General features: G+C 37.4%; 1 protein-coding gene across 1 annotated transcript in view; it reads left to right on the top strand.

Moving 5' to 3' along the window:
- The window catches only part of SEMA3A (semaphorin 3A), a 170176-nt gene that overhangs the window by 66055 nt on the left and 81025 nt on the right, over positions 1-23096 (top strand). Inside the window, exon 4 of the mRNA XM_055712532.1 lies at positions 3051-3170. Within this exon, the coding sequence (XP_055568507.1) occupies positions 3051-3170 (120 nt within the window). The remainder of the gene's footprint in view (positions 1-3050; positions 3171-23096) is intronic.

The raw sequence follows: 23096 nt of genomic DNA, 5'->3' as shown, positions 1-23096 counted from the left end.
GTCTGCAATGGAAATATGCGCCTGTTGCTATTGTTCCAGGGAGAATAACACCTTCTCCCAGGCAGGGCAGAAACTTCACTTTGAAATTCCCGAGTTGACAAAGGCTTGAATCAGAACTGTAACTTTACTTTGATGTCATTTTTTGTGGTTTAATACCCCTCTTTATTTATTTTTTTACAACCATGTAAAATATATAAAGAAACCTAATCTGTTAGATAGGTGTATGAGAATTTACTGAATAGACCTTAATGGTTCCTTTATATAGCTATAAAACACAGGGAAGCAGTCTGAACTGGACCAGAAACTTTAAATGTTATGTACATTTATTTGTCAGAGTCAAAAGTTTATTGCTGTAGGTATTTACCTTCCTCATTGTTTAACTAGGTTGTGTTTTTCTCAGGCAGCTATGGTAAAAAATATGTTGCACAGGAATGAAGGAGAGCTTAAAAGCAGGGGTGAATAAGCCAAATCTGCTTTTGGAAATGTATTATAAATCCAGAGTAACTTTATTGCTATTAACACATTTACACTACTCTCAATTCTGAACACTTCAAGCACAAATATAGCTATGATAGAGTTAATTGCCCCCACCCCTCACTCCCATAGGCTAAATTAGAATAATTCAGTGAAGCTGATGAATTTTTCTTAATTTCTATCCATAGAAATCAAAGACTCTGTCCCTAAACTAAGCAGGGTTTTCCACCTCACCTTTAAAGTATTAGCTATCTAATACCCTCTTGCTGTACATTACAGATAAGCAGCTGAACAGTATTTAGCAAGTGCGTAAGTGCATATAGAGTCACAGGTGGCGCGTTGCTGTAAATCAGAATAGCTCCTCTGAAATCAGCTCAGTCTGTGTTGATTCACACTGGCTGTGGGTCTAGCTCATGTACTCACAGCATTTTGCAAAGGTATGTGTCCACTGGCCTCTAACATTTCAAGTTCTTCAGGTAGGCAATTTTTTAAAGCTTTAATAAAGCATAGTAGCAGACCACAAAGACATTTCTGAAATTATGGTACATCAAACCAGACAGGGCAAAACACAGTCCTGCTGAACAGTGGTGCGATTGAATTTGGCCAGATACAACTCTAAATGAGAAAATTCTGAATTATTTAATAGTGCACAGATCACTGGTCAGTTTCAAATTATACAGCCAAAGTCAGATTCTCATCTGTAACACAGAATATCAGAATTTAAGAAAGGATCTATTTCAATTTTGTTAATATTTAGTGTCACATGAATTTGTGGTGTTTGCCCATTTTTACTCTTGCAAGCATTGAAATACTAAAACACTTTCATGGTTTTTGCATATTTCTTTTATTAAAAGGAAAAAGGACAACAGCATTAAGAAAAATATCGAAATCTACTTTATAATTTTGGTGATTTATACCAGGTATTTGCTTTAGTACTCTGCTACTGTGACAGTGAAGAGCAGTCCGTAGATACATGTACATATACATATAATAAATGTGTGTTCACGTTTATGTATGTGTGGGAGGAAGAATACATCTGTACCAGAAATCGTGTGTGTTTTTATTAAGAAAGGTCAGAATGGAAAGAATTAAGAGAGACCCCTAGCAACATCCATCTCTATTTCTTTCAATTTCCTGTTGGATTACCGTAACTATCTCTCTTTTCTCTTCCATCTCAGTTGGAAAGATAACATAAATTATCAGCAGTAAGCCAAGGACATAGTAAGATTCAGTATACTTTTCTCTGGGTGCTCCTTTTAATACATTATCATTATCTGTTATGCAGATAAACAATAAAATTGGAAGAGCGATGTCATTTCAGTACAGTCCTTTGTGTAAGGCAGGGAATCGGTATTTTATCTGTGTAAGTTCGTTGATTTTCCCTGTGGTGGCCTAAGGCATGCCTCAGATTGCACATGCATTCTCCTAGCAGAGCCATTAATTTGTGTTTCAGAGTATCTGGTTTAATTAGCAAGCAAGTTACAGAGATGAGTGATGCCAGTTAATGAGATTTCTCTGGAGGTGGTAGCTCAGGTGGTGTTTCTATGGGCCCTGGTCCACGTGGAGAGGTACAGCTGAGTGCTGTACCAAAAAAAGTCATCAAATATGCATAGAAAAGTCCCCTTCATTTTAAACACAAACTTTTCTGGACATGGTTATTTTATTTCAGTGTTCTTACTGTTCTCCTATTTGAAATCCATTTTTTCTAATTGTGTCAGTAGACTGATTTACAGGCATTTTCATCATTTGGTTAGACCCGATTAAAACAAAACTATGAAATAAATGGAAGAAGTTGACATCTTGACTATTAGGTTACACATTTCCATTTTAATAACATTAGGCATTTATAATGACATTTTTGTTAACAGATAACAGATAATGTTTGTACTAGGGATTGTTAGTGTTGCTATTAAGTTTTTAATCACTGAGAACTGGAATGACTCACGATGGGTAATTTACTTAGGTAGAAAAGGTTAAGTTCAAGTCTTGTAAGTTATATTCTAGGGGCTGCCAATAATTGCACTAAAGCTTTGTACACATGTATACATCCTTGTAAAACTGGCCCCTGAACACGGGCAGTTGGGGGTGAGGCAACATTCATATTATTGTTAGAAATGTTATATCAATGATTTGTTTTTCATCAACTCCTTCCATCTGGCCCATCTTTTTTCTAACTGTTACTTAATTGAATACAAGCAAACAGTTGGTCCATTTTTCTTCATTATTTCATTCTGACACATTTCTATAAATGGGTTTTGTCTTACAAACATGGCAATAGCATAAATTACAAAGATGAAGCATGTTTGAGACAAGAATTAGGAAATTTTTTTTGTGTGTAATCTTTTCTTCAGGGGTGGATGCTTAATTAAATGCCAACCAAAGATATTTAAATGAGAACCTAAATCAGGCTATTTATTAAATGCTTAGCAGTAAACAAGCTTTAAACAGCATGAAATGATCACACTTTTAAAACCTGTTCATTTAGCCATATATCCCTAACATGGAAGAGCTCCCCTTAGTCGTAATCACTGAATTAACTCTGTGGATACATTTTTTTCCCTCCCTTTTCTTTGCAGAGAGAATGTGCTAATTTCATCAAGGTGCTTAAGGCTTACAACCAAACCCACTTGTATGCTTGTGGAACAGGAGCTTTTCATCCAGTCTGCACCTATGTTGAAGTTGGAAGCCATCCTGAGGTAAACTATCTTAAAACAGTATTTTTCCTTTTCCTCTTTTTAATCCTTATTGGTGTTTAGCCATGATCTCGTCCTGCCAAAATGTGCTCTTCCAGGTTTCTGTGGCTTGGTGAACAGATCCGGTAAGACCTGCTCCTGCATCAGGTGCTGACGTGCTGATTGATAAATCACAGCAGAATCTGTCCTTTTCTCCCCTGCACAGCATCTTTTCCCCCAGGGGCTTAAATAAATACGAGTAAGCCCATTCTACCTGGCTCATGATATGAATGGCACCGTCTTTTTGTTTGGTTGGGATGTATACCAGTTATAAGAGGGGTAGTTCAGCCTGTGTGTTTTATTCTGGGCCCAGCTCTGTCCTTTAGTCTCCTACCAGTCCGTACAGTTTGGCACCACAGCAGCTTTCTCCCAGCTGGGAATTAAAATAGCATCACACATTCATAAATCCCACTTCTCAGATTTGTCCTAACACACTGACGGGTTTTCATATGTGACCTAGGTTTTGTTTCCTTGTTTTTTAGTGAGAAATAAATCACTTTTTTTCTCTCTTTTCCCTCATATTTTTTTTTAAAAAATCTGTAGCTTGCTGATTTTTGCTTAGTGTTTCAGAAATCTTGCAGTAGCTTTTGTACTGTTTTGTCAGTGACCATCATAATAAATAGATAAACATGGTCTTCCCTGGTGAGAAACAGTATCACGGACAGAAAGCAACAGGACTATGCAAGTTTTTCTGGCTGAAGATTTGATTAGAATGTCTCTGTGCTCCATTTTAATACTCTTTCTCTGCAGAAAAGCCAATCTTTTCCTGTTAAGATGAGTGTGTAATATAAATTAGTCCACTTTACTTTGTTTTCACCCTGGCTTACCCAATATTGCTCGATGGACTGCTTTATGGATATGTGTTACTGGTGAATCCATAGTTGCATTACAGCTTCTGTGATCTTCGAAGAACAGCCCTTTCAAGTTACCTTATGGTTTTGCAATTCAGGTTTGCAGATTTCCCTGAAAATAAAGACTTCATTGTTAAATGAATGAGGACTCGGTTATTTAAAAATCAGAATCTCTTCTTGTAGAAAAATTAACAGACCTTTTGAGTGTTGACTTTGTAGTCTGGGAACCATTTTTCCCTATAAAAATGTCTTTTGATATTTGAAACATAAGTCTTTAAAATGTTCGAAGCATAAGGTTGTGAACAGATAAAGGAGCTGCAAAGTGGAAAGGTGTTCCCCCCCGCCCCCCCCCCCCTTTAATGCTTTATTCCAGAATGCATTCTTGGCAATTAGTGATTGTCTCTTGACCACACACAGTATGTCATTGCTTACTGCATTAAACAGATTCTCTGCTTCCTGAGATCCATTTGGGAATTGGTAGACATATTAATTAACTCTAGTTCCGTAAGATGTGTGTCAATCAATTCCTGGCTATCTGCCAAGTGAATCTATCTGCAGAGAGATAGCTGGTATGAGGTCATTTACTTCTACATTTGGCTGGTTTATGACTGTGCCATAAAACTAACACACACTTCAGGATTTATAGAAAGGATGAGCAGAGATGACTGGCCAGATCCAACCTTGGTTTAACATTCTGGATTTTGAGAGCCTTCAGTCAATGCTGTGTTTGGCACTGGACCTAGAAGAGGATGTTTGTTTTAGCTTCTTTTTAGCGGTTCCTAACTATAAACAGAATCTAAATTGTTGCTTTTCTTTGGTCATTTATGCAGTAAGTTTGTAAGTCCCCCTGTGCCTGAATCATTCTCATGACCCTTCATTTCGCCTTTGCAAACCAGGGAAGGCAGGAGTATGTTTATCTGAGCTGCCTCAGACACTGCTAGCTTTTGACTTCCTTTTCATACTTAAGCTATGAGTGAAATCATCTTCACCTGCCCTTCTGATGGCACAAGTTTCTGTGTCCTCTGGGCAGGTGTGCAGGAGGGGTCGCTGCCTTCTCAGCCCAGGTCTGTCCATGCAGAGGGAAAGTGGGGCAGGCAGGAGGCAGGAGCACCCACCTCTTCTCAGGCTTTGCCAGTCTGCCTGGGTCCTGTCCCTTGCAAAGCTGAAATTCAGAAGAATAAATGAATTTATTAAGTTTGCAATGAAAAATAATCTGGTCTCCCTCTGTCTCTCAGCTACAGCCTGCTTCTTCCTTTCCTGTATCACCTAGGCAGGAATTTCAAATGTGCATCTCCTTCCTCAGATGGGGAAGAGGAGGGTGCTTGATTGACAGTAGCTATTAGAAACACCACAAATGGTGGGGGATGGGGGCGGGGGGATATACAATATTAACCCCCATACCCCTGCTCCCTGCATCTGTGAGAGCCAGATGGTTTACGTTGTCATGTCAGACAGCAGTGCTGGACGTGTCAAAGGGCCACTACTTCTGTGTCATGTACAGTGTCTACCTCCCCAGCATACTAAAAGTAGTTAAAAGTGTCAGCAAAGGCAAGCGATTGCTTTTGAATTAAAAAAGAAAAATGCCATTTAAAACATTTCCTGAAGATTCATTTTCTGCCACAACACTTGAGGAAAATTAACTGGCTTTGCCATCTGCTTATTTATTTTTCAAGCTCTTGGAGAGGTAAATGTGAACTGATTAGCGAAATAGTCAGGGAATGTACCTATTGTCTGATAAGATTGCTTGTTTACGTGAGCTCTGAATATAATCCACCTGCCTGGGTCCGATGGAGGAGAGGAAATTAGTGTGCGCCAAACTAAAGAGGATAGAGGAGTGAAATTTAAAAAAAGAGTGGCAAGCGGTACAGGAGTCACTGGAAGCAATTGGAGTAAGCTGCAGGAGGCTGGGATATGGCCCAGTTTTTATGATGGGGAAAGGAAATAAATTACTTTCTGTGACAGTCATAAATATGAATTGTTGTATCTGTTGAATATCTCTTCGATATGAACCAGCGTATCGCAGCCCCGTTCCATACTTGAAGAAAACCATTTCTAGTGATGAAACTAGGCAGATCTAATTGAGTTTGATGAAGTACAGTATCAGAAATAATAATAAAAAGGTAAAAGAATATGAACAGCATGCTGTGCATCTGATTAAAAATGATCTGCGCAAATGTATACAACCTAATATGTTGTGAATTACACTACAATCTAAAGAGTAAAGCAGACTAATCTTCACTTAAATCCATTCCAGATGTGTAAGTGAATAACCACAGTATTTAGAGAGAAGAATAAAGTTAACGTTTGAATAGACTTTAAGCACGTAAGCCATGAGTAAGCAGGAAAGAACATATCTGGAGAGAACGTAGCATGTGTATACACAGAATATACCTGAGGAGAGCCTAATTTAAAGCTGGAGATCATCCATTGGGGAGGCTATATGTGTACTTTCACTGAATGGGGCAAACCGGCTCATATGCAGACATCCATATTGTACGTGCATAAGTGTAGGCAAGATGACCTCACCTACACCAACTTCAGGTATACGGGGTTAGGCAATATGTGGCATTCCCTCCACATAATGCAATATAAGACAAGAAACCAATTACCAGACAAAACAAGAAAGTAATTAGCAAAGCCCTGTTCTGCTCCTACTGACTTCTGAGGAAACAGGCTTGGATGTGTGGGAATGCTGTGCTTAACAGTTACACAATTACACTGGTCAGATCTGTGCCTGAAACAAACAAACCCAGCAGCAGGGAGGCACAGGGGTGCGTTAAACCCACTAGGAAATCACAACAGGATGCGGAATACACCTGCCTGTGCATGCCAGAGCAGGGGGGGAGCCCTGCTCCCTTTCCCCAGGGCTCCCTTTGGGGCAGTTTCTGTGAGCCAGCAGGGAACACTCCTGTTTAGGAAAGACCAGGATTTTCCATTTGCTTAACCCTTACATACAGGTGGAGGTATAGAGAATGCCCTACAGAACCTTCTTGGTTTTTTTTTTTAATTTTTTTTTATTCGTTACACGCTCAGGCATTGCCAGAGCTGTACAAAACGGTTTGCCAGATCCTCAGCAGGAATACATTAGGGTTTCTTCAACAGAGGTAAATCAATAGATGCTGTCTGAAGAACCAACACGGCTTCTTTTATTGTCTCCTAATTCCAAATTTCTTGTCATTGTCTAACAGATTAAAACTCATTTTTAACTGTATGAACTTAAAAGGTCTGGGATCACTTTACTTGCAGGTTATTTCTCATTCTTAATCAATAAAGAAGCTCTAAATTTAGTTCAGATTTATGATGTACATAAAACATTAAGTTATTGCATATGAAGTTATATAACGCTACCACCTGTAACATATTTGCTTTTTCCGGACTCTGTGTATTTTAAAAATCTTTGGTTCAACTCATAAAATTTTGCTGAATTATACTTTCCACTTTCTTTTTTTTCTTCCCCTCTTTCTGTACTTCACATTAGAAGAGGTCTAGAGTGCATTTTGTAAGTAATGCACATCCTGTTCTGATACGTTTATGCATCTGTCTTTTTTGTCTGTATATATACCTGTATGCATTGTATATATGTATATAGTGATGGAAGAGCAGTTTTTTCTAAGAGAATGACTTTGAAGGAACACATTACCTGAATGACCAGCGCTACTGCTGGTAGAAAACATGTTGTGTTTCATTATCTAATATAAAATTCAGGGCGAAACATTGACTTCAGTAGTAGCAGATGTGGCTTAAATGTGCCTAACGTCATTGAAGACAGCAGAGCTGTGTCAGTTTACATCAGTTGAGATTCTGACCTGTGGTTTTTAAATGAAACATTTGAGCAAATGATTTCTTAAGTTAAGAATCACCTCAGGCTAATTTTCTTTCCATCTAATTAATTATACCTTTATATGGCGTTGATATGCTTACCAAATACATAGAGAAAATAATGAAGGAAAAGGGTATGGTTAAAAGATTTTTCTCATTTGTGATATAACAGTTGTGTGATAGAGCTATTGTTTGTGCCACACTAGTTCTAAGCATTGCTATAATCACTGAGAAATGCGGATGATGGAAAATCTAGTTTAGAGATTGTAACAGCCTATTTTAGTTCAGTGATGCTTTAACCTTTCAGACCACTAGTATCCTGTTACTATAGTACATGAAAACAGAGCCGAAAAGCCAGATCACTAGCTTCTGTGCTGTATAAGTAAAAGAAAGCATTTCTTAGATGTTTAAAGGCTGATATACTTCACCCTTTTCCATAAAAAGCAAGATAATGATTTCTGTGATATGGGGAAATCCCAGGTCCTGGGCCTTTTTGCTGTACTGACGTTCCTGTCTGCGGAGGATGGACGGCAAGTAACAGGATAGTTGGTGTTAGGCACACATCTGTCAAGGCATCTCACAGGGCCAGTGGCCAAAATTGCAAAATAAATGGGTTTGATTCCTCTGAAGGCTGTTGGGTCTGCAAACCATCACTTCTGCTGCTTCACATGACATCGATTTCCAGTCCCTTAGGCTACCCTGCATGAAAACTGTTTGCTTAAAATCAGGCTTTTCACACATGTACAATTTACCTCCACTTGTTAAAAGAATAAATCTTGGCACAGCTATAACCTTCCCAGCATTTTGGAATTATATAGTATTATATACAATTATATGTAGCTGTATATAGCTTATAATTCTTTTTCCAAGCTGTAATTCACTATGCCATTGGTTGGGAAGGGATATGCTATGAGAACTTTCCAATGACCTGAAGACAATATTTACAAGAGATGTACAGGGAAGGGACAGAGAACATGACAGTCCTTTCTCATAAGACAACCTAAGCAAACTGGTTATTCTGGTAAGGTCTGACAAATATTTCTGTAAGGAAACCAAGATGTGTTGTTGGAAGCTTTACACATTTTTAAGGACCGTGATGCAGAAACATGCATATCGTACAGGCTGAGCACTGTGTCCCAAATGGCAGCTCTTGTTATGTGGCATTACCCTGTGATAAAGTTGCAGAAGGTCACCATAAAAAGGTAACTCAATTCCCATTTAACAGGCTTTTTGAAAAACTCCATAAACTCCTTTGTAAACAAATATTAATCATGTTAATGTATGTATGAAGGCCTGTCTTTGAATGCACCACAGGTCTCCTTTGATTTTAGCTGGATTTTGAACACTTGGTCAGCTAAAAAAGAAGTTAAACTGGGAAAACTCCGATTTTTCAAAACTTCATCCTGTCATTCCCAAGCAAAATATAACTCCAATAAAATTTAATTTCCAGAGTAGATCCTTTAAAGTAGGACTATTAGGCTTTATGTGATAATTTAGCTGTCGGAATAGTTTAATTTATGAGGCAAACTTCTCTCAGCTGAATAGCACACATGGCAGAAATGGCTGACATCTTTCCTACCCCTCACTGCTGGGAAAGTCTGCACAGCTGCTACGGATATTTCATCCTCAGCAAACTGAGACACTGAAGAGAAAGATTTTGAAAGAGATTATTTTTCCATGTATCTTATTTTAACAAGATAAGAATCAATTTCCTAATAAAAATTATAATGCATACTAAACTTTTGATGTAAACCACACAGTTAGAGGTATAACAATTTAAATCTGTAGCTAGTGTTTATTACCCTGACATATTCAATTAAGAAGGATGTGCCTATATGACAGCTGAATATTTGACAACTAGCTGATCCATTTGATCTTCCATTTACTAGTGTAAAGGTGTGTTTGTAAGAATAGGACTATTCCAAATCATATGCCTGCAAAGATTCCGGCTTAATATCTTAAAATTCAGATGCAGTACAAATATCATTTTTGGGGGGAAAGTATTTAGTAAAGGGGTCATACTTTAAACGTTGACAGGAAATGTGAACATCTTAGGTTTTCAGCTGTCATGTAATGAATTTAGTCCTGCCCTTCCGTATTTCATAATTGCACCTAAGCAATTTGGAATCTATGTATGTCTACAGTGACAGAAAGTCAGTAATTACGTCTGGGGTTCACTTGGAGATTTACAAGTTGAGCATTTACATGCAGTAAATGAAATGAAGTTTTAAACTATCACAAGTGAAAATGGTGTGGTTGGCTGTTTTATTTCTCCACTTTTATTCATCAGCCTACAGACTTAAACGATTTAGACAAAATGGAAGCACAGTTCTTTAATAAGTCATACAAAGGAGAGGTGTAAGATATGATGAGAAGCAGGACAAAGACATGGAATTTACAACCACAAGGGACATTTGTTGCACAGCAGAAACCACTAATGAAACTCCTGTTTTTATTCAAGTCTGATCAGTTCAGCTGTTCAGTAACTAACTTTTGTTTAGGACTCGATAAATATATCAAAATTGCTATGGCAGACCTCCAGATTTGTCCTTAAGTAAAAAAAAAAAAAAAAAAAAACAAAAAACAAAACCAAACCAAAACAAACAAACCAAAAAAACCTCCCCAAAAAACCCAAAACTCTAGAACCTTACTACTTTACTATGACTTTATACATACATTTTAAAGGAAATGGAAATGAAAGTCACTCCACAGGTGGAGTTCCACCACTGTACAGTTTGGTTTTAATTGAAAACTTCCCTGAGATGGGAGACAACTGGTGAGGATATGGTCTGTAGAGAGTCTTGGTGTTTTTGAGGATCTGGTCTGACCGCAAGAGACATGCAATGGCACAAAAAGCTTGGTAAGTAGCAAGATCCTGCATATTCTTCTCCGGTGTTGAAAAAAACTGCTCACACAAAGTAACTGTTAGCACAGATATAATGTTTTTTAGATATTCTCAGTGCAAAAAGAGTCTAGTGTGAATGACAGTGTCAAATTGGAACCCCTGCCTTCTAATGAGAGGAATCTGCGCTAGCATGCTTCCACTGAGATAACTGAGAAAACCATTGTCCTGTCACCATACATGGCTTTTGCCTTCTGTGGCTGAGAAATGCTGGTTGATTACAGTGGAGAACTGTATACAGTATGCCACAGCTGAATGACTTCCATGAATAAGAAGCTAAAGCCAGTCGACATATTCATTAGGTTCAAAGAATTGAGTCTCAGAACTGTGGGAAAACTTTTGTTTATGCTGCTGGAGGGGAGGGAAAAAAAAAAGAAAAAAAAAAGAGTGAGATAGAAAGAGACCTCCATGGAAGTAAATTTGCAGAGTGGAGCATGCACATGCAGACATGCAGAGCTGTTGAGTGGATTTTCACTTACACCCCAAGCAATGTCTTGCTTTGTGAGTCCATGTCTTAAAACCATGGGTAGCTTTGAATATACTCAGATAACAAATGATTCCAGTTAAAGATACTCTAAGATCTGGGTTTAATTTCTTTCTTTCTTTCTTTCTTTTTTTTTTCTTTTTTTTTTTCTCCTTGTTTTAAATGTGAGGTGATTTTTCCTAGTACTAGTTGTCTTCAGTGAAGTTCTCTAGGACTTATACTGGTGTAACTAAGGCTCAGGTTCACTCTTCATTTGTATGGTCACAGAAAAAACAGGAAGCTCTAGCATTGTTAGAATGGTGACTCAGAGTGTTATGACTGCTTTAAGAAAATTAATTTTAGTGATGGTTACCAGAGGAGCTGAAAATACACCCACTGTTTTCATTTGGATGTTCATTATTTCTCCTATCAATTAAAGGATGTTATGATGAATTATTTATCTCCACAATGTAAATATTCCCACTGGCACATGATTACCTTACTTTACCATGAGATGAAACAGTTTTCCTAATTCATTACAGACTTGATTGTACTTTTAAGAGAGAAGGCAATCATATTAAGATGTTGATCCAATTTTCTGGGTGGGAATATTATGTTCGTTCATCAACAGAGCCCATACTGTTTCTAGTAGCACAGAAGTTCAACATTTGCCTCTTGTTAGAGTAACAATTGAAAACATTAGCCTAACTTCACAATCATGCAACATATGCAAAATTTCATCCACACACCTCCCAAAACAAAAGACAAGTATGGCTGAATCCTTTGATCTCTCGACCAACATGGGGGGAAAAAAATAAAAAAATAAAATAACAAACCACCATCTGTTGGGAAACCAGTGTAATAAAAACAGTGGAAAGCCAGCCTATAGTATAGACTGACTTAATTGAGGAAATTACTTATAAATAGGATTATTTCTTGATTTAGAGGTGCAGGAGGAAGCAAAACTGAAAGAAGGAGTTACCAAGCTCACATTTGGATAGCTTAACATCAAAGCAATATTATTCATTGTGGGACCCACGTCACAAGGCTCCAGTTGACAGGGGCTGACTTCATAAAGACTCACATTTTAAGTGTCATTGCTGCTGCTGAAGGAATTGACTGTATTTTGTTTGTAGCTCAGTACAAACATCTTGCTAAATAGTCTTTAAACAACTGAGGTCATGACACAGCAGGTTTTAGCTGTGGGTCTTGCACCACATACAGGCTACGGGGCTGTGAAATGCAGAACAGCAAACTAACCAGTGATACTAAATATTCAGACAGAAAGACCTAACCGAGAACCTACTGATTTCCACTAACTTCATTTGTCTTTATCTAAAGTTTTATGAGAGCTGGTGTGTTTTGAAGTGCTTTTCAAGCCTAGTTTTTAAAGGCTGTAGGATATATTTAACTCTTGGAAGTTACATGCGAGTCTGAAATCACTGCCTCTTTCCACGCTTCCAGACCAACCTAATATTTATAGTTTCTGCAAGTTTACATTGTGGGAGCTTCGTGGTACGTCAGCATGGTGACTGGCTTGCAGGTTGTCCCAGGAGGGGGCCCAAGGGAGGCTGCGTACAGCCGTGGTCCAAGCTGCTCACGCCTGAGCTTCTCCTCAAAACCTCCTCTTGATGTTGCTTCTGGCAGTAAGAGTCTTATTCATTCAAGATTCCCAGAAGAGGGGCATTTCCCCAAAGGAAAGATGAGAACACTTGTGGATTTAAAAGCAATCTATCAGATTCAGGAAAGAAAAAAGTCACTTTCCACAATGGAAGGCCTCTTCGGTGTGTTTCCAAGCTCCTTATACATCTCATCCTTTCAACAGCTGCATTTGGCATGACAAAACTGGCTTCTTCACAATGATTAAATCTTATTTCTCCTTTGATAAAATGCAGAGCAACTGCAGGTGAAACTACTATTTCTGTGAGTAAACAGCAGTACCTAAGTATCTGCAACAGTTGCCTGATGGAACAGGAAATAATTGTACTTCTGCTATCTTGACCATCCCCATTTTTATGCACAGACTCATATTTATGTGAAAGAGCTTTCATAATACTTTCCAGATGCCTCCTTGCCTTTACAAGATTTTGAAACTGAGTTTCTTCCCTGCCTGGTGTTATACAGTGTCTCAAATTTGTTACTAACTTGGTTCAAATCATGAAATTCTACTATTCCATAGTTCAGTAAGAAAATAATGCTAAATATTGATGTTTTGATTATTGATTAGTACTTTCCTTCTTATGGAGAGAGGTTACTGAGCTGTGTAAGAAAGCGAGTAGGAATGAATCCCATCTATGCCATACACACAGAGAAGATGGCTACAAGAGGAAGGATCTCTGCAAAACAAGAGCAGATACAGTTTGACCATTGTGTCACTTTCTAACTTTGATGAATACCTTTATAAAAGATAAAGAAAATGTTTCTTATCAGTATACAACCTGTCATCTTTTTGCATCACATCTTCTGCTGGCATAAGATGACACTGATAGATTAACAACCAGGTATTTCAGGATCTTGAAGGTCTTACAGGAGAGAAAATCCTTGATCCTTCTTTAAAAAATATTTTAATGTGAATAGAGACACAATAGAGCAATGTAAGCTTGATTGCTTCAGTAGTACCTGTCAGCAGCAAGAAAATTCTGGTTTAGGAATGGGTCATAGCTTAGACAAAGACTGTATTTTGTGCATAAAATTATCTAAAAATAACAGAGATGAAAGCGGTGCATAGGCTTAATTATCTGTTTTATACATTAGTTCGTCTCTCTTTTGCCATGAAGAGTTAATCAATTTACTGTTAAAAGACTGTGGCAGATTAAGAATAGTGCTGAAACAGGCAGTGTTTTAAATATTTGTGCTTGTCCCATATGCCTACTGCTTGTGTGATGCTGGAAATCAGACTAAGTGATCACAGCAACTCTTCCTGTCCTCAAAATCTAATAAAACCACTAGAAGTGAGTTGGGGGAAAAAAAAATATTTAGTCTTCCATTCATTCTCAGTTCTAGCTTACATCGTTTGTAACAACTTGCTTTCTGTTTGTGGCGCTCGGTAAGTCTGTTGGGAAATGTGCCGGCTCCTCTTTATGCTTCTGAGCGTAAACCGTGGAGAATCTCTGTATCTTCCCTCAAATACCGTTCCTGTGAGAGAAATGTTCTGTGCCCTTCTGTTCCTTCCTTCACCTCTCCCTCATTTATGTAAGACGAATAATTTAGTGACTATGACCTGACTTAGATGAAATCCATGCCTCTTGACTTGTTCATGCCTCTGTGGACTTTGAGTAAATTAGTTATTTCCTAAGTAACTCATATAATTGGAAATGGTGAGTAACTTTCCACCATTACTTGGGAACTCAAGGGAAGATGAGCTGATACCTGCTTTTTTCTTTCTCTTCAGCTTCTGTATGATTTGCTGTAGACAATTCACATATGGTTATTTTTATTTATTCCCAGCAGGAAACTTTGTTTTTAAAAATGTGGTTTTTCTTTAGCTCAGTGAGTCAGAAAAAAAATGTGAGAAACACATTGGATGAAAAACCAGTCACCACTGGAAAACTTAGCTAAAAAGAGGTGTTGTGCAGAAGGAATAAATGTATCATGAGGAATTCATGCCTATCAGAATTAGCAGTGACTTGCTATGCCATCTAATCTATTAATTTGTGTACGTTTGCAGTCCTCTGCAAGTCTGGACTGTCTTCTCACCTGTAGAGATAGAAACAACAACTAGTGATTCTTGCAGTGCAGCATTAAATTGCATTTTAATTAGTTTGTTTCCAAATATTGCATGGCTAATCATAATTATATACATTGCCCAGCCCTAAGCAACTCTTCTCCTATTCAGTGTCTATATCGAACGGTTCCAGAAGAGCTGTCATATAACTTTTCTCTTGTGTGATTGTATTATTTTAGCTAAGAAATTCTATGGATTAATGAAAATCTATGGATTCCTCTGAGCTGCAACATGGTCACACTCAGGGAGATATGTTAATAAACGTTCACAAGTACATAATCAGATGAGAACACAATACTCTCCATTAATGAAATATGATCCATAATGAATCTTGCATGGGCGTGCTGATAACTACCTTTAGGTTAAAGTGCTCGGATGGATGTCAGAGTATAACAATATCTGTCTTAGATGTGTATCATTACAGCAAAGTAATTAAAGGTTACTTAGCTGTTAAATGGTTACCTTGGAGGAATCCTTCAGTAATGTGGCTTCAAACATGCCTTTACAATGACATTAATTAAGCAAATTAAATATCAGCCTTGTAGTAATCTATTCTATGTACAGAGTATCAGGCATATAAAACGTATAAAATGATTGGTGGCAGAAAGGTGAGAACTTCAAGATATGGCCATTTGTTTTTAAACATAAAATGATCGTGTTTGTTCTGTATGTAAAATAAGGCTCGTGCTATAGGGTTAAAAAGAACAGTGACAAAATAGCTGAAGGGAAATGGAATGTCAAAATTATCACGGTCGTGTTCCACGTGCTGTGGGAGTGGAAAGCTCAAGTAGCACCATTCAGAATGAGAGAAGTATTAAAATTCACTTGATCTTTTTCACACTTCTGCACTACATGGAGTTAAAAGCCTGTTAAGGAATGACTAGATTTTTGCTAGCAGCTCAGTCTGACTCATCGGGAGGATGCTTTCAGGGATTACTAGCTTGCTGCCTTCTTCTGTATTTAATATAAACCACACCAGGAAAGTTGAGCAAGCGGCTTGATCTGGATATAAACATTTCTCATCACCCATTTGAGTGGGAATGCAACATAGGCAACACCAGTGACAGAGCATTACAGACATGAGAGAAATTTATTTTTACCCCATAATTTCCATGCTGGATTGAATTATCATTTCATAGATTTTTATTTGAAAAAGTAATATCCTAGAATTATACAGCTGGCAATGACAAATACATAGCCCATTCTGCTTTTTTCTGTGTTTAAAGAGAAACAATCCGCTAGATAAATAGATCATTCATCTGAGACCTTTTCATATGTAAGCAAGGAGGTGTAAAGTTCAGATCTCTGCTGTCCTCCTGAAACATTGGCCTTGCTCTAGGCAATGACATTACTCACATACCTGGAGTTTACCCTTATTTGAATGTGTTGCCTGGTCATGTCTTTTGGCAAAACAGGAAAAAAAAAAAAAATCTCAGATTTTGTGAGCTGCAGAAAACTTTGCTCACAACACAGCTGGACAAGTACTGGCAGAAAAAAAAGGAAAGATGAAGAATTCTTGATAGAAATCTGCCTTTTTCATGCTATGATAGATGGTTCTAGACCAGTGAGATAATTAGCAGTGGTGGCACCATCTTATCGGTGATATGCAAAGTTGCTGTACATTTTGGTTGAGGATGACACCAGTGTTGTGGTTTCTTCTCCAGTCCTCAGGCTTCTGTCCAGGCCAAGTGGTTGGGCCTTAATTGATTTTGCTCCCTGCAATTCAGATTTCTTGAAAGATGAAGCTTCAATCATTGACCTGTGAAAATGATCCCATGTCTCCGGGCCAAAATAATTCCCAGACCAGCTAAATAGCAGTGATGGAGCTATCTATCCACTGAATAATCTTCAAAGATTCTCTGCACATATAAGGGCCAAGCTTACTTATAACATGTTAAGCGTAAAAACAAAACAACAACAAAAAAGTCTTTATACTGGGATTCTCCAAGAATTGGTTAGTTTCCTAAGCTGCAGCTTCTCAGATTGTACAGACTTTTTCTCCTTGGGCACAGTAAAAACATATATGCTGATTGGTTCAGCCTGATTCCAAACCTGGAATCAGCTTTTGAAGGGGGATTAGAAAAAAAAAACAAAAAACAAACCACCAGGCTAAGAGAGGAAGACTCTTCCTATGAGTTCTTTTGCCCTGAGGTATGATTTATTTTTTTTAATTATGAACTGGTAAACGTGTAATCAGAAAACAAATGGCATTGATTACTTTTTCAAAGCAGTAACTCTCTAATAATTTCATCCTATACTTCCAGGTTGTTTGAAGTACAGAACCAACAGAAAACCTGAAAGCATTTTGCTGTTTGTATAAATCAACATTACCTTCTGTGGCTAACATTTATTTACAAGCTTGCAAAGGGTTTCATAAGGGTTATGAGTGCATCTACAATACAAACCATGTGTCAAACAGCAGAAAACTGCAGGGCAATAGTGCTGTTGTTTTTTCCTTTTACTTGATCCAGTTTTGATGTTCTGTTTGGCTAAGCATCAGTGGTCATGAAGGTGGTATATCAACAATAGTCATGGTGGCGTATTCAATTTATTGTTGCTGGTTTAGGCGCTTAACCTCATTTACTTCTTCTGCATAACAATTTATTTTATTCTGTTTTAACAAACCTTTCTGTTTATGCATTTCATCATCTTTCATTATAGGAAACATGGATCTGGTTTCATTACTTAAGCGTGGGAGTAATGAAAGTGTAAGTCATCAGCAACCTACTGTTGTTATACCTAGGGTCTTTTCCCAGAATACTTACTGAATAACAAGCCCCTTGAAGTTAGTAGAGTTTAGTCTAGATCATGAATTTTGATTCCTAACTAAAAAAGCTGCAAAACTCATACTGAATTTAGGGCATGGAAAGATTGGGCATCATTTAGCATTGAACAAGGCCACAAAGATTCTTCCAGCAGGTATAATATAATAGTAAATGGTTCAGACACAAGTACAAGATTTATGTATTCTCTTAAAGATTGGTGGGAATAAATAGAACAGCGATGGAGAAGCTGACTTTGTTTAAGTTCAGTGAAGAAAGGGAGCCAAAAAAGCAAAGTTTGGACAAGGCAGTGGAAGTTTTGCTTGTGAAAATGTATGACTTAAGCCTTGTCCATAAACAAACTTGTGAATGTCTCGCTAAGTGCAAATCCCCGCACAGGCATTCTCATTTCAGTTAAAGTAGTATTTCAGGTCTGGTCTTAAGCTGCCTGAAAGTAACTGAAAATAAGCTACCCTTAAACTGAGCTCACTGTGTCGACATGGAGTGCATGTGTTTACTAGAATCTCATTACATTCAAGCATGGTGATGCAAGTCTGCAGATTAGTGCTTGCATTGAAAAGGCTGTTTAGCCTTTCAAAGGATTTTGCAGGAAAGCAAGCTGGAATACAAACCCTTTCTGCTTGTCATTTGTAGGTTTGTGAATTTGGCTTTTATTTCTTTGTGCAAATGTGTTTTCATGCAGACACTGAAAAGCCATGACCCTCTGTAAAAAGGATTACCTTGAAGGGAGGTAGTAAGACTACAGTGTAAAGGATGGATAATACAGAAATGCTAAATCTCTCTGTGCAAAGATTATAGCACAATAAATTTGTTAACTCAAGGTACTTTCCTGACATTATAAAAACACTGACATATCAGAACCACAAAATAAAAGCCTTAAAGAGAGAGCTAAAAGAAAATAAAGGAAAATGTCTGTTATTTTTTTGTAAAGGATGATATAGAATCCCTTAAAATGTGATTTATTTTAGCTGACATTGCAGCAAGTAGTTTAGATAACAAAATGACTTAGATATTATTTTTACAATCGGTCGATTTCATGGGGTATTAAAGATAATAAATAAGGGAATACTTTACCACAGATAATAAAAGTAAGAAAAGCTGGAGATTTCAGTTACTTACAAAAAAGCCTGCTTACTCATATGAAGCAATGACTTACTCTCATGAGCATCATTAGCCATCTGAGTAAGAGGAATCAAATCCTCATGCAAAATTATTCCTTTGGTGGAAAACAAGAAAAAGAACAGGGGTGTTTTTTTCAGTTCACACCTACAACATCTTTCATACTTGTTTGTCTGTGTAGCAAGCAGTATGGTTGGAAACAAATCCAGGCTTAACCCTTCTAAAACTTCCCAAAGAGATAAAAGTAATATCCTTTGGGGTTAACTAGGATTTAAATTAGTGCAAGAGCACTGGAGCAGAAATATTTTTTCAGTGTTGGCTTTCCAGTTTTCCCTGGTCTTGAGTCAGGAAAATACCACGTTTGTGATAGCTTTTATGAATTTAAGATCACATGGTTACATGTTGTACCTTAACAGGGACCATATTTAAAAACAAGTTTAAGTGCTGTCTTTAGTTTTGGACTTCAGATACTAGAAAAACAGTTTTAATCTATTCCTGAAATTTAGCCACGTGAATTTGCATTTTCATATTTCCACACCTAACTAGCGGAATGTAAATTAGACATCAAAGGCACCATATTCATGTGTGCTTATGAGGCTTAGTAACTTCAGGCTCGTTTTCAATGGTATGCCTAAAAATCTTAATGCCATTAATAGTAATTGTCTCTGAGTTTCTTTGAGGAAAATATAGATGGAAGGATATGTAAAAACTACAAAACCAAACTTACAAAGAAAACATGTGTCCTTGATCTTTCTCGAGGCCTTGAATGTAAAAAAAAAAAAAAAAAAAAAGAAAGGTAGTTGAACATTGTACTTCAGAATAAACATTGAAAGTGTTCATATTAACAATAAGATGTAATACATCCCAATGGACTTCTCTCTTTTCAAGGGCTTCTAAGAATTTCTAAGAAATACTTATTTCAAATGAGCATACCTTATTTCAAAATTTCTGGTGTTGGTCAATCCAAAATATGTACTACAGGCCAAATTCATTACAGACAAGACTGGTGTCTATTAACTACACCATAGTATTAAGTGGGTTTTTATTCTTATTTTTAAAACTTAAGTTCTAGAAAAATGACTTTTTTTTCTAATATTCTACCCCCCAAAAAACCCCAAAGTAAACAAAACCCCTCCACATAGGTATTTCTTTCAGTAGCCAGATAATCACGATGAGTAAGTGGTTCAGGCTTCCCTACCTGCTTTTTTCTCTTTTGGGAATGCTACTTCTAAGTCACTTGGACTCCTCCAGGCTGACAAGACTGAAATAAAATTTGAAAAAAAAGAGTGTGAGAAGCTGAAACAAATTTCACCCAAGGACTTGCTGAAGAGCAGAAGCGATGTTGTAGTAGAAGCCAATATATTAAGCAGGGAAATAAAGTTTGGATGTGAAGGTTAGTGCCTCCTGTAAGGAGGATTTTAAATGTAGTAGCCATCTGATAAGAGGTGAGGTGAGGAGAGCTATAAAAATAAGCATGAATAACTGCCACTATCATTACATAGAGGAAGGAATGAAACTTAATGCTGAGTTTAGTTGCAGTAGCTAAATTTTCAAATGATTTCATTAAAATGAGGTTGCAATATTTTTCAAGAGATTTCAGTGAACAATTTGAGACAAAGGGAAAGAACATGAGAACTGCATATTTGTTTCTGAAGCTGTTTTTAAAGCCAAATCACTGATGCACTGTGATGACTGGCTGCTTGTTGATTTCTGTAGAGCTAGGATTAGGCTTTATGTGCCAATCTGTCAAATTTGAGCATTAATTACCTATACGTTTCAGTGCATGCTCAGGTGCTTCTATGAAAAGCAGTCTCAGAACCTCATTCAGAAGGAACTTAAGCAAACTATTTTATAGCTTGCAGGGAGATGACTCAGACATAAAGTAAACCCAAACCTGAAGTCCTTCTGCATTTAGATGCTTCAAAAGGACAAACTGTTTTTCAGTTTCGCAGGCACTCCATAGGCAGGACACTCTGAAGGGGAAAGGGAGAGAGATCTGGGGGTTCTTAGAGTGTCAGGGAATACTGAGTCATAAAATGGGGGAAAAAAGACAGAAAGATTAATAGATGACAACAGGGAAGGTTGCTGCTGGAGGATGTGAGACATTTAGGTTTTTTACTCTTTCCTGGCATTAGTTACCTTACTCCCTCCAGACTTAGATTAGAACCTAATTTCAGAGGGTAAAAGTTACTTTACCTGATTTAAATCACCCAAAACACAGTCAGTTGTAATAGTTACTCAGCCTGATCATTGGTCAGTGTAGACAGTTAATGCATCTGCAGAAATAGTGATTATGTCTCACACCTATCATAGTATCTGGGATGTTCGGGAACATGAGATAAAAATAATACAATAAAATGAGGCAGTCACTCAGAAAGACTGCATTTCAGAAAAGTTCCTGCATATCGATTTACATTTCTCTGAAATAGAAAGAATAAAATTATACAAATTGAATCCAGGAAGGGAACTCAGGAAGCAATATGAAATTTCAGCTACAATTTAATTGTGCAAGATTTGAGGCAAATTATTATCCAGCTTAAAACCACAGCAGCCCTCTGAAAAAATAACGACTTAGGTATGCTGTTGAACTTAGATGTTAATGTTCAGACTCTTGACATGTAGGTCTACTAGAAGCATTTAGCGTTCTTCCGTAGGCATTGTCATCTAAGAGTAGATCAAATGCCTATGATGAAAATTATATAAATGGCTGAAAACTGTGATGGCAAGGCAGAGGTGGTACAAAGATAGGAGCGCAGCAGAAAGAAAAAAGCATCTAGACATTGCAAGACACAGCAAGCCTGGTCTATTTTACATCCTCTTATTGTCACTTCATTTTTGATTTGCATCTTAACACTTAATAATTTTCTACTAGGAATCTTCTGCTCCCTTTAGCTGCTCTGTGTAGGCACGTATCCGCATCGTAGCACAGTTTGTAATAAATGAGTTTTTGACTTATATTAGTTAAGAAGATTAATGGTGCTGAAGTTCGAACCTATGAGCAAATTTTGATGAAACAACTTAAAATGAATGACATTAAAGATAGAAAGAGGTTTCTGAATACTAAGAGACAAAATCCAGACAGCAGGAAAATAAGGATAAACCATTCTATCTGAAGCCATTTCCCAAAAAGAAGAGGAAATGTGTGACATATGGTATCAAGTGAGGCACTTGAAGTTGAGTATAAAAATATTTAAAAAGACAGCTGTAAGTTTGCATGATTAAAAAGGGAAAGGAAGGATATTAGAATACATCAAGAAACAAGGAAGAGTTATGAAACCAGAGGTGGACTTGTTGGATGCTTGTTTGCTTTTCTTATCCAGTAGTTTCTAATGTTTTTATTCAATTTATCTTCAAATTCAACTTCCACCTCTATCTTCCGTTCTGTTTCTCCCAGTGACATCAGTGCTGGCTATTAACACAAAAACTGGCTGGATCTTTGAACCTTGAAAGCAAATCAAAGAACAATTTAGGGAAAGAGATAATTACCTATCAGCCCTTCTTCCCTCCAATATGTTTTAAAAGATTAGATTATTTTAATAAGTGTTGGATGTGATGGGAACATTTTAGAATAATATTGTGTGAATCTCCACTGACTATATAAGAATCATAGAAGTCAGTTAAAAAACCCACAAACATCTCTCTCTGAAATTTCACGGCATGCAGTATCTGATCTTTATTCTAAATTAAATGACCTATTATTTTTTGTTTATATGATCGTTTAGCTAATTAATATTAGATTGCTTTAAAGCTGGAAAACCCTGAGAGGGATTTTTTGCTTCTGCTGCTACTTCTGGTAAAATTCAAGTGAATAAAAAAGAAGTGGCTATATGCATATGGCAATCTGTCAGTGTGTTGGGAAACCAAATGAGATATTCCTTGGGAATCATAGGGAGACTAAAGGCTAACTGGGCACAAAGGCCGGTGCACTCTCCCCATCACAAGTGATCCTTACCAGTTTTGCTTGGCGCATTGTGCATGGCTTTGCATGCGCTGAGTAAGCTCTGTTGCCATTAGCTTTACCAGGGTTTGAGGCAGGACTATATACTTCTGTTTATGCCACTGGACAAGGCTCAGGAACCAGAACATTAGCTTTTTGCTTTGGCATAGGTTTCCTGGCTAAATTACCTAATTTCTCTCTGCCTCATTTCATAAGAACAGTCAAATCTGTTCAGACCAAAAGCTCATTTAGCCAGTATCTTGGTTCTCACAAGGGCCCATAATGGGTGCCA

The sequence above is a fragment of the Falco cherrug genome, chromosome 5 (assembly GCF_023634085.1).
Source record: "Falco cherrug isolate bFalChe1 chromosome 5, bFalChe1.pri, whole genome shotgun sequence".
Classification (NCBI taxonomy): domain Eukaryota; kingdom Metazoa; phylum Chordata; class Aves; order Falconiformes; family Falconidae; genus Falco; species Falco cherrug.
The sequence above is the reverse complement of the archived record's forward strand: the minus strand, read 5'-3'. Positions and strand labels throughout refer to the sequence as shown.